At 33.9% G+C, this 12,024-nt stretch overlaps 1 protein-coding gene across 3 annotated transcripts in view; it reads right to left on the bottom strand.

Moving 5' to 3' along the window:
- LOC106105399 (paired box protein Pax-6-like) overlaps positions 1–11,552 on the bottom strand; it is a 39,932-nt gene extending 28,380 nt beyond the window's left edge. For 2 of the 3 annotated variants that reach the window (XM_013285693.1, XM_013285692.1), the window contains exons 1-4: positions 11,386–11,552; positions 6,525–6,645; positions 5,907–6,072; positions 3,069–3,249 (exon numbers count right to left, since the gene is read on the bottom strand). In XM_013285693.1, the coding sequence (XP_013141147.1) occupies positions 3,069–3,249; positions 5,907–6,072; positions 6,525–6,612 (435 nt within the window). In that variant the 5' untranslated portion in view covers positions 6,613–6,645; positions 11,386–11,552. The remainder of the gene's footprint in view (positions 1–3,068; positions 3,250–5,906; positions 6,073–6,524; positions 6,646–11,385) is intronic. The other variant, XM_013285694.1, reaches the window with a different exon arrangement.
- Positions 11,553–12,024: the final 472 nt, after the last annotated feature.

Consider the following 12,024-nt stretch of genomic DNA (forward strand, 5'->3'; position numbering starts at 1 on the left):
ATAACAACCTTATACCTTTACAACAAAGTTTGATGTCATTAGTAAAATTTGATAAAATCCGACTTGAAATTCCTGCAAAGAAAATTGAACTCTAACTGCTGGCTTTTAAAGCTCAACTTCGATTGTGTGTGTCGAGATAGGGTAAACGTAACTATATGTGACCACATGCATGCCACGTGTCCGCCACGCGTCATCTCCGATAATCTTCTTTCCCCGTCTCCTTTGTTACAATTTGTGCTGCACATCCCCTCGCGCCAGATCGCCGATACTGATATGACGCTTAATGATATTTTAAATCAGTGTTACGAACAAGCTATTTATTTCGTTGTTTTCCTAAGAGATCAGGTTTTAAAGGCATATATCCTAGGAGAATATACAAAGCAGTTATCTTTTGTTAACTAATGTTTGGTTGCCAGATAAAATCGTACTTCTTACTTATGTTATAAATGCGAAAATTTAGATTTATGGATGTTTGTCAGAGTTTGCCGCCTAAACGGCTCTCCGGATCTCGATGAAATTCGGCATAAATAAAGTGGATAGTCTGGAAGAACACATAGGCTACTATGTTATTGTTTTAATTCCACGCGGTTGAGTCGCGGACGAACGCTAGTAAGTAAAAAATTTAAGCTTGTGTTGTGAGCTAGGTTTCAAGATCACTTTATTACACTGCTAATATTTATTGTCGACTTTTACTAACCTACTAATAAACAAATACTTTTTGCCAGCGAAGTTCTCGCCCTTTCCAAAAAAAGCCAACAACTGTCATGACAAGAAAATATCGTGTTATAATAAAATAAAGTTGTCATCCCCAGTTAAAGTGTCGAAGGGAGCGTGCTAAATGCATTAATTTGGCCTGGATTTAGTGGTCCGGAAGTGATTTGCTACGGGAACGCATGCCCTGCACCGATATGACCCCGCTATCTTTCAACAATTGACCCCCTTACCTCACATTTTTCGCGATAATTGAAACTAAACTGTATTTTTATCACATAAAGGACAAAAATTCAATAACAAAGGGAATCGTTAAGGGTGACTTAACGGGGTTTAGCTTTGTTAGTGCCGCTTTAGTCAAGGGTTGTTACAGTAAAAGCTTATCAGCTTTGGATGTACTTGTTATTCATTAGGCCTCTGCTTATGTTAAAATTAACGGAGAAATTGTTTCATTTCAATTTATCATAAACTTGCTCTAGCACGCGATATCGCCCGCGCGGAATTTAAAAAAAAAATCTAGCAATGAAAATACTCTGTCATTTCGTGATAATACAGATTTCTAAATAAATAATTTTTGAAATCGATGCAGTTTCGACATTGTTCCTTACATATAAAAATACAAATCATTCCTCTTTATAATATTATTGAAGATAAACTAAATAAATAAGTATAGATAGCGATTTTGTATGTTGATGCAACGGGAAGTAATAAACTTTAAATTAGTTATGATCTTAGTTAAAACGTTATCAAACATAAAAGACTGTTTTTATTTATAACAACACTTTGCTAAAGTTGCATTACAATTTTTATAAAGTTATGACCAAGAAGACAATTGCAAATACACACTCACTGAGTATTTATATGGGGTGATAATAAAAATTAATACGTTGTTGATACGATATTAATTAATGTATTTAGATAATGAAAGTGTGTCACCGACGACCTCAAGTCAAAATAAGCCAGACACGGAGCCACATTCTCCATAAATATTAATTTACTCATCGAGTAACAAAATCATACGTCGATGTCGATGAGGTACGCACCGAACGATCGCGACGTTAATATATTCAACGCTTAAGAACCCTCATAAATAATATACACACGTATATGTACTATATATCGATACTCAATAAATACGAGACCGCCCCACATAAAGCACCTGTCTATACGCGCCTACCTTAAACCTCCCTTGAAGGCTCCCTCTGATAACTTAAAGACTTTATCCCCTGTACAGGAATTTTTACGGCAACAAAAGCTTTCATATTTTCTTTATTCATACCGTGTCAAAATCGCCTCTTCCCCTCACCACCCTTCAGACGTTGGGAAAAGAGATAGCCGACCAACTCTTTCGCACTTATCATAATTTCGTATTACCGTCTCCTTCTTTACCCTCCATTTCGGTTTTATGTTTTTCTCGATATTCTCTGTGGAGAGTACTTAGTACAGTTTTTTTCGTCAAACCGTCAGCAACAGGGTGATTGTGCGAATTTCTTAATTAATTTATGTTAAGTATTTCGTGAGGGGCGACATCCGAAAGGGTGTTTAAGAATTTTTTCGCGATTCAAGACGCATAATGAGCGAGCCGTTCGCGTTATGTTCTTTAATTTAGTATTTTTCGCATCATAACCTTTAACGACTCTTATATTTGGGAGTAAAGAGTTTTGTTGTTTAATATGAATTATTAAAAAGGTAGGTTTTCACTGAAAGAACGTTTTATTTTTAAATTTATTATTGTAGCCACATGCAATAAGAAATACAGACATTCTTATTATCGTATCGGCTTTTATGTTCTTATAGCGTAGGATATCGGATCTAAAGGATGTTCCAATAGGGAGCGGCTTCGTATTCAAAAAAGGGAAAAAGATGAAGAAAAAAGTTATAACGTCATATTGTTTTGCCACGGAGCGTAGGGGGAGGGGAGGGGGAAACAAAAAGGGGAGTCCTGTATAATGCCGGGGAAGATAAGGCGTTATAGCATCCTGTATATAGCCTCACTATAGGTATGGCTGCACCATTGTACTTTACGAGTCGCCCTTTCGTATTTTTCATACTTTAGAATGGCGTCTTGCTAAAACGACGGTACATATTTCATCGGATTTATTTTTCGTCTACAACGTTAAACTATGACTTCATACTTTAAAATCAAATCGTGTTTTGAAATGTTTGAGTAGAATTATCTAAAACAATGTCGACTTTTACTCATTTACACCTAATAACGACTTCCGTCTTCCATCAATCTAGTATCTAGAAAATTCCACGAGCATCGTCTTTTAATAACACCGATTTACTGCGATTTATAGAATATTCCATCGTTTCTAAGCAATATGTCTATCTATAATGATTTAAATGACACTTACACTGGGTATATTATCCGAAGAACAAACTCCTTCGCTGAGTAGACGATCCCTTATCTCCCAGGCGAAGATCGAGGGGCACTCGCGTTTGTACTGGGCGATCTTACTGACCACCTCAGCTGTAGCGACGCGCGGCTTCGAGCCACCTATCGCACGAGGTCTTATAGACCCCGTCTCGTAATACCTGCAAAAAATATGCTTTTAAAATTTAGGAGAATGTAAAAATATACTAGTATTTGCCCGCTACTTCGTGGTATTAAAAAAATTAGTAAGCCAAAGCGATACTCCACACGGCATTCTATCTCTGTGCCGACCTGATACGTTTAGATGTTTTGGAGTTGCATGCTCAGAAACATACATCCATCTAAGTCGTATTTCTAATATTAGTAAGAATGGAATTAGACAAAATTAAACTCAAGGATGTACAGTCTGCATCGGCTACGTTTCACCCCAAAAAAATTACGACTACCGTTATGTAAATTATACCATGAAAGCCAACTCAAAAGCAGCATTTTAAACAAGCTATTAGAAGATACTAGCTTTCGCCCAGGACTCCATCCGCGTGGAATTAAAAAAAAAAGTAAGTAGCCCATGTGTTTATTCAGATAATCGAGATGTTCAGCTGTTTAGGCGGTCACAAACATCCGTCCATCTATTCGCATTTATAATATAGCAATCTTCATATATCTTTATTTCTTATTTTTTATATAGTATGTTATACATGATTTGTATCAAAAAATAAAATAAAACGTGGTGTATAAAATATAGAGCACCACCGGCTGCGCAATCCGATGACTCAAGCAACCAGTGGTCAGGGCAGAGACAGAAACCTCCTCACAATACGTGGTTTCTAAAATAACTGCCTTTTGAATCGGGCCCTTAATCCATCTGTCTAGCGAGATCTACTTGAGATGTTGTTCGAAGCTCTTCGCATTAGCCCATGCACCAAAACGACTATCGGAATAATGGTAGTCAATTTTATAAATTTGGAATATAAGTAATATCGTTAATGTGTTAGGAAAGTAATAGGTTGTACAGGTTGGACCTCGCAAGGGTAGTGCGGTGTCTGGTTACGACAGTATCAGGTTCGATGCCGGGATCCATTTTGTACGTGTTATCGGCCAGCTGTCGTCGCAGGCGTTTAAAAAGCTAATGAAGTAATTTTAGAAATACAACATAATTTGTTATTTTAACAAAAACAAGCGATACAACTAAAGTGAAAGCTAATATTAATATTTGGCCTGTCTATATTTTGGTTTCGTAGGTCTGTGGTTAGAATGTATCGAATTTATGATAACAAGCTTTGGCGTCGGATTAAGTAAAAACAAAAGAATGCGGTCTATGTGTTCTTCCAAAGTATGCTCTACATCTATGCCCATTTTCATCGTAATCCATTCAGTCGTTTAGGCTAAAAATTCTAACAAACATCTACCCATCAATTCAAACTTTCGCGTTTATAATATTAGTATGATATTAATACAAGTTTGTAATGTTTATGTAGAGACTGGCTTTTGCCCGACGTGGTCCACGCGCAATTAAAAAAATCTAGTAACTAGTAATATGTTCTGTTAGACTATGTTTTACATCTGTGCTAAATTTCATCGAGGTCCAAAGCGCCGGTAACTTTAGCAATTTTTAGAAATTTTCTATAACCAAACTGTCTATCAGGGCACGTTATATGACCTGTCAGATTTGATCTTACGAAGTCTAAACCAGAAGTCACTATTAAAACCAAATAAAGTGTTCAATTACTAAACGACCAATAAATACGATATTTTCTAACCACAGACGTATAAAACAAACATATATAGACAGGCCATACGTCACTACAAAAATAGATTCCGCTCAAATTTCACGCTTGTCAACTAAAACCTTCATAGTCAAGGTCTGCTAGCTAAGTAGATCTTGATACAGGTGATATTCTAGCATTCCTAGAGGTCTTAGTAAATTGGACGTATGGTACGTGGTGTTTTCCTATAACGTGCGGTCGCTTACTATAATTCTGTGGTTACAACCAGTTAGACACCGGTGTACTATTCCAACTGCATTTTTTAGATATTTTAAGTATAATGTTGCCAACAGCGATGTAGATAATTATTTTGCGGTCGTCATTTTTATATCTATCGAAAATAATTAAGGAAATTTCTTTGCACATTGAACGAATGACATGAGACAGGTGGTTGTTGGTATAAGTATCATTAAACTTTCATTTCTAAATTACATTTAACGTCTATCAATAATTGGATATGTGAAAAAGACGAGGAGCAGCAAGAAGATGCACGCGAAGAAATAAAAATAAAATAATAAAACTAACAATGAAAATAGAAAGAATTTACATACAAATTGAAAGTTATATACAAATCAGCCTAGCAAACGTTATGACGTTTTATTGAAGGCTGATGAATTATTTTACAAATAAAATAAATAATAAAAAATATAAATTATTGTTTTAAAATACTATAAAAAGTAAAAATATAACAAAAAGGTTAATTGCATCGCCAGCAATATGAAAAATTAAAACATTAACCGTCTTATGAATAGATCAAGCATTTGTTAATAAAAAAGACAGTTAACCTCTATAAAATTCCCTACAAGAATGCGAATGACATGACAATCACTTTTTAAAAGCGACCAAATCATTTACGCCACTAGAAAAGCCTTTATATTTAGGCTGAGATAAGTAGAACAAGTCAATCATTTAGGCGGCCGAAAGTAAGAGTCAAATACTTTAGGCTAAGGTGGAATCAATCAAAGCAGACGGTTCAAGGGGTTTGGTCTATCTTCTGTTGTGTGAATTCTAGTATAGATGTTTCTTTTACCAAATTATTGCAATAAACTGACCTTCCGAGTATCTTGGAGACACATCCGTTGGAGACTTGCAGTATACGGCTGATGTCGCAGGGTCGCGCGCCAGAATGCGCCAGCTCGACGATCTTCTGCCGCGTTGAGTCGGGCAACGGTCTCCCTCCTACAAACACCCCGCCGAGCTGGTTAACACCGCTGTGACCTGTCGCACCACAATCCTGCTTACTCCAATTAATCACCATCTCTCATGTTCATGAATGGACTGTAAATGCAACAGGTTGTGTCACACAGGTCTTAGGTGTTAGAACAATCCAGATTAAAATATGATTTGGTCGTTTTATATTCCAGCAATATTAAGATGTAAATCCCGCTACACACAACAAAAACTAACTGAACAGTTTGGCTCTCTAGTTAAACTTGTCAGTTAATATTAAACGTATATAGCGGGCTTAATAGTGAGATAATAGCATCACTCACAAAACAGCCAAGTCATATTGTTGGATGACGCATCAAATCTTATCAATAAAAATATTGACTAATAATTTAGTTTATTTTGTATTTAAATTTATTGTAAAAAACTCTCGTTCGATTATTTTTGAATGATTCTTCAACTAGTGTATATTAAAACAAAATGGTGGTCACCATTACCTTTACCTTTGTGCGCGAGGTCGTCCATGCGGTCGAGCAGGTTGGCGTCGGGCGGCCAAGGGCTGATGGGCGCGAGCTGCTGCGCCGGCAGCATCGTGTACACCCCGTACTCTTCTATTGTGACAACCTGACAATATAGTACAACATGAGTACATCTCTGTTGTGACAACCAACAAGAGATGAGTATATTAAAAGAAGTCTTAATCACCAGTGATAGAAAATGGAATCGCATGGTGACAAGGAAAACTTTAGTTGTGAATGTAGAGGTATACCGGTAGGGCTAGAAAGAAATGGAAAGATTGCATCAAAAATAACGACTGAGATGACGGTAGATAGATTTATTAAGAGAGAGGCAGAAGATTTAAGCTGATAATTTGACAACATTGTACACCGTAAGTACTCAAAAAAGGTGACAATCTGTCCTCAGCGGTGTTTTCGAATAAATACGACTTAGGGTATTTCAAGAAAACAGTCTATTTACAGACTAGCCACGCTATTATTGTTGCTCTGGCGTTGCGAATGCAAATTGGCGTCGGAATTAACATTAGGCTATCGGCTGCACTTTTGCCTTTTTCAATAAAAACTTTGTACACAGTAAGTAATTCTCGACGGAACTGACATGACAGTATGTTAAGCAAATGTCTCAACAGTGGACAACTCAGTAATTTAGTATCGTAAAAATAATTACAAATGCACCAAACAGTAACAAACGGTATTATAGAAAGAAAAATTATTTTAAACAAAGGAAAAAAATATAATAATCATTAATCTTTGGCGAGTTAAAATTGTACAAACATTTTATCATCCATCATTTACCACCTTTTGTTTTATTCTTGACGTTATTATTATATTTATTTCTTAATTTTAATGAATTCAAATATACAATAAAAAATATAAATTATTTAAAATTACATGCGGTTAAAAATATTACAACTTCCTTAAAATGTTTTAAACCGTTTAATTTTAAACACTTCTTTCGAGTGTTTGTCAAACACGGAGAGTTACCGACGCTCTTACTTAACACTTCACGTAACACTACGTGATCCTTCACGTACCATTTTACGTGACACTCAACACGTTACGTTAGGATAAAGTTTTTCTAAACGTGGAGGAAAAGTTGCACCTACAGAAAGGAATGTTATTCGCGGGTGTATGTATAAAATAAGAATATCGAATCTGGCGAGAGGCGCTAATAACTGTTGGTTATTCCAAAAAAAACTTACGCATAGAATTATGATATTAAAATAAAAGACAATAACAGATCGGGTCAAATATCTTGAGCAGTCTACATTTCTTTGGTGTAAAGCTCACTATAGACGATCAATTCTGACAGTTTTAATAAAATTCGAATTGTTAATAAATGAACGTCTGAAGCAAGCTTTATTGTGAGTGTCATACACATATTGTTTTTTTTTTCTTCAGAATATAACTCAAAAAAAAGACGGTTATTTTTATTAAATTAATCTTTCCTTTGAAATATTTAGTTACTAGCTTACAGCGACTCCGTTCACGTGCCATTAAAAAAACAAAAGCAAGTAGCGTATGTGTTCTTCCAGACTATCTTCTATATCTATGCCTTTAATCGTGATACATTCAGCCGTTTAGGTTGTAAACTCTAACAAACATCCATCCACCTAACTTTCTCATTTATAGCGTTTAGTAAGGAAGTAAGATTACTGTTCGGCTTGATGTTTGTAACAGTTAGAAATGTTTATAATTAAAATCGAATCACGACATTGTTGATAAATTAAATCTCTTGCAAGCGTTCAAGCAACGTTTTAATCAGTTTTATGCGTAAATTGTAAGGTTATGTTCGTAAAATGATTTACTTTTCTTTGTTTAATCATTGGAGTTCATTTTTGCTTGTGTTTGACGGAATTATTATAGTGCAAAGTGTATTGGGCAATTCTGCAATACCAAATGTGTCTCAGGAATTGATATCTAAACTTTACTCTAAATACAAAGAGGCAGTTGAAGATGGTAAGAAATTTAGATCGTGATTTCAAAATCTTATTCCGAGACATCAAGTTAGTTTTAACGCATTTAAGTACGACTTGCATGTCCCATACACGAATAACGTAACTACAGGCTTAAGTTCTTTAGATCTTACTAGCTTACGCCCGCAACTACGTTCGCGTGGAATTAAAAAAAAACAAAAGTGAATAGCCTATGTGTTCTTCCAGGCTATCCTCTACATCTCTACCAAATTTCAACGAAATCTGTTCAGCCGTTTAGGCTACAACCTTAACAATCCATCTATCTAAACTTTCACATTTATAATTTTAGTATGAGTATGATTAGTATGATTGACATAACTTTAAATTCTAAGCTATTTTAAGTTACCATGATAAAATTAAAAATAAAACTCACAGACAATTTATTTTTCTATCAATTGGATGTGAATTTGTATTCTTTTGTAAATACAAAGAATGTTCAAAGATATACCTCGACCTAATTGTATTTTAACAAATTACATGTCAAATATACTGAATTGGTTATTAAATTTAATTAATACATTGTCTTTTCAAGCTTAATTACACTGTGATTAATGAATACAAGTAAAACCGTGTTAAAATTCTTAATGTTAAAGTTTATATTGTGACATGACGTGTCATTTAATATTCCTTCCTACTAATATTATAAATGCGAATGTTTAGATGATTGGATGTTTGTTAGAGTTTACCTAAATGGCTTAACGAATTTCGATTAAATTTGGCATAGATGTAGAGCATAGTCTTGTAGAACAGATAAGCTACTAATTAAGTTTTTAATTCCGTGCGGTGGAATCAGGGGCGAAAGCTAGTCTATACAAATATTACAAAGAGTAAAGATTTGTATTTTTGTATATATTGAAATAACTCAAAAACTACTGGGCAAATTTGAAAAATTCTTTCACCATTGGAACGGTAATTTATCTGTGAGTATTTTTTTAATTTCGCGCAGACGAATGATTGGTAACATTCATCTATAATACTGCTTGTTCACATATTACCGACGGATAGATAAAAACTATATTACTTCTTTACTCTACAAATGTAAATATCTTACCACAAAACTTACATAGTGAATCAAATAAATTTTAGCTGAAACATTCATCAACCCTGTTATACTGTGACGTGCCCGGTACATTTTAACAAATTATAGTTACTGAAACATTATTATGCATGGGATTGTGGAATGCGCCAATAAATAAAAAAAAAACTTAAAACAATGTGGTAATACATGGTGAAATATATAATACCGTTGAGGTCCTTTATACCAATTGTTGTCAGAGATAAACACGTGTTTAATTTGGTCATGTGGGCTGAGGGAGTAAACACATGAAGGAAGGAAGTTGAGCGAGTTTAACTAAATAGTGCTAACTATATATTTTAAGAAAAATATTGTATTTTCCTTACTTCATGTTCTGTTATTTCTTTTCTTTCACAGGAACAATCATTTCAAGTCGTCGACTGTTTACTCAAAACCGTCAATACAAAATTCACGTGAAGAAATTAAAACAAGTAAACGGATTCAAAAGACACAATTTGTTGATCAAGGAAGTTAAAAGTGAAAAAAATCCATTGATTTATATCAACAATCCTGTTGAATCAAAGATTCCGAACGCATATTTAACGTTGGAAGAATTTAAACAAGCACTAACAAATCGTATTTTAACACAAAGAGAAACAACTAAAATAATACACCTTCAAATGACAAAAGAATTAAAAACAAGATTGATTTCAAAGAAACATTTAAAAATCACAATAACATCTAAAAATAACATAACCTCTAAATCAATGTTTATATCAAAATTGTCTGCAAACCTAACGTCGGAAAGTCTAATTAACAGTACTAAAACCTTAACATCAAGTAGAGTTCCCAACTGGTCTACAACTTATAAGATTGAGGATCAAACTTTTAAAGATGAAGAAATATTTACAACGGAATCATCTAAAATAATTAAAATAACAGAATCTGTTATAACCAACAAAGAAAATATTACAACATCTACAGTAACTGCTCTAAAAGAAAGCACCGTATCAAATATATCAGCTGAATATCCCAAAACTAAATCTCTTGACATATCGAATTCAACAATAGTTACTGTTCAAATTAATACTGAGTCATCGAATGAACCAGAAACCTATAAAACAGAAGCACCTAAAAACTATATAGAAGAAACCACAAAATTAGAAACCGCTGAAATTGATTTACCAAAAAATACGTCACAACTCCCACCAACTTCTCTCCATACAGAAGAATTAAGTCAAAAAGAAAAGAGCATCGAAGTTGTAACAGAAGATGTTACGGAAACAGAGAAAGTAATCGAAGATCCTGAAACTACTATTGAAATGGTAACAGTTACTACAAGAAGTACAAGAAAAACTTTAGGGGTAAGTGATTACGCTTTATGATTTACATAGAAACAGAATGCAGCGAAATTTACTGAATCTATAGATTTGATAAATTTAACTTAAGTATTAGATTCTAATTAGAATAAAAACACAAATCTTATGACACTAGGGACTAATTTTTTATGTTAATTGATTTTTTTGTTTTTTTTTTATATTGCTAATTTCAAAGGGAAGAAATATCTGATAATAGAGTTTAATGGTGTTTTATATACTTTTATTTTTTGTATTCTGTTATATTAGTTTTGACTAATATAATTTTTGTTTTGTTTCAGAGACCTCTTGTTTTTATGGGTGGCAATTAATACGCAATTCCAATGTTTTTTTCACTTATGTATAATTTAAATCATTGACACGTGAGTTTTAAAATAATTAGACCAATACGTACAGAAAAATCTCTCGACACAAAAAAAAATTATTGTCCTAAGTATGATAAATAAATTTAAGAAGTGTTTTTAATTTTAAATCCTTACCTTACGTCACTTTACTAATTCTAAAAATCCAAGTTAATGCAAAGCAGTAACTTTTCTTCAACTTGCATGCATCACTTTTTAAACTTTCCGACGAAAATAAATTATAGGTTATATTTAATAAAATATATCATAGATAAATCACATCAATTTCGTTCCCGCCAAATTATACGTCAAACTGTCAAACTCGCGTACATTGTGACCTGTGTTCCAGAATAAAGGCGCGACTACACTGATTACAAAACAACATCTCACGTGGAACTATGACTCTACCGTGAATTTAGGACTCTCAAGGGCTGATATTACGATAGCCCCATTCGATGTGCCAGAGTGAGATAGTATTATTATCGGCAACCCCTTGTAAAGCTGTTTACTGCTTTAGAATTGCTCATTTGTAAGAAAGAGATGTATAGATTTTTATTAGTTTCTGATTTTATGGTAAGCTCCTCCCATTTGTCTTCAGTAGTGGGGCAAAGTTGGACAGTTTTAAATTATCTATTATAATAAAATTATTTCGCGAAATAAGGGGTTGGTTTTGATAATGATGCGTTTCATTTATGTCGATTTGTTTAAGTGTAGAAGCCGGATTATTACGAATTCTATTAAAATCTTGTAGACATTCGCGTCTTTAGAATTAAATCG

This window comes from Papilio polytes, unplaced genomic scaffold (genome assembly GCF_000836215.1).
Source record: "Papilio polytes unplaced genomic scaffold, Ppol_1.0 DF822845.1, whole genome shotgun sequence".
Classification (NCBI taxonomy): domain Eukaryota; kingdom Metazoa; phylum Arthropoda; class Insecta; order Lepidoptera; family Papilionidae; genus Papilio; species Papilio polytes.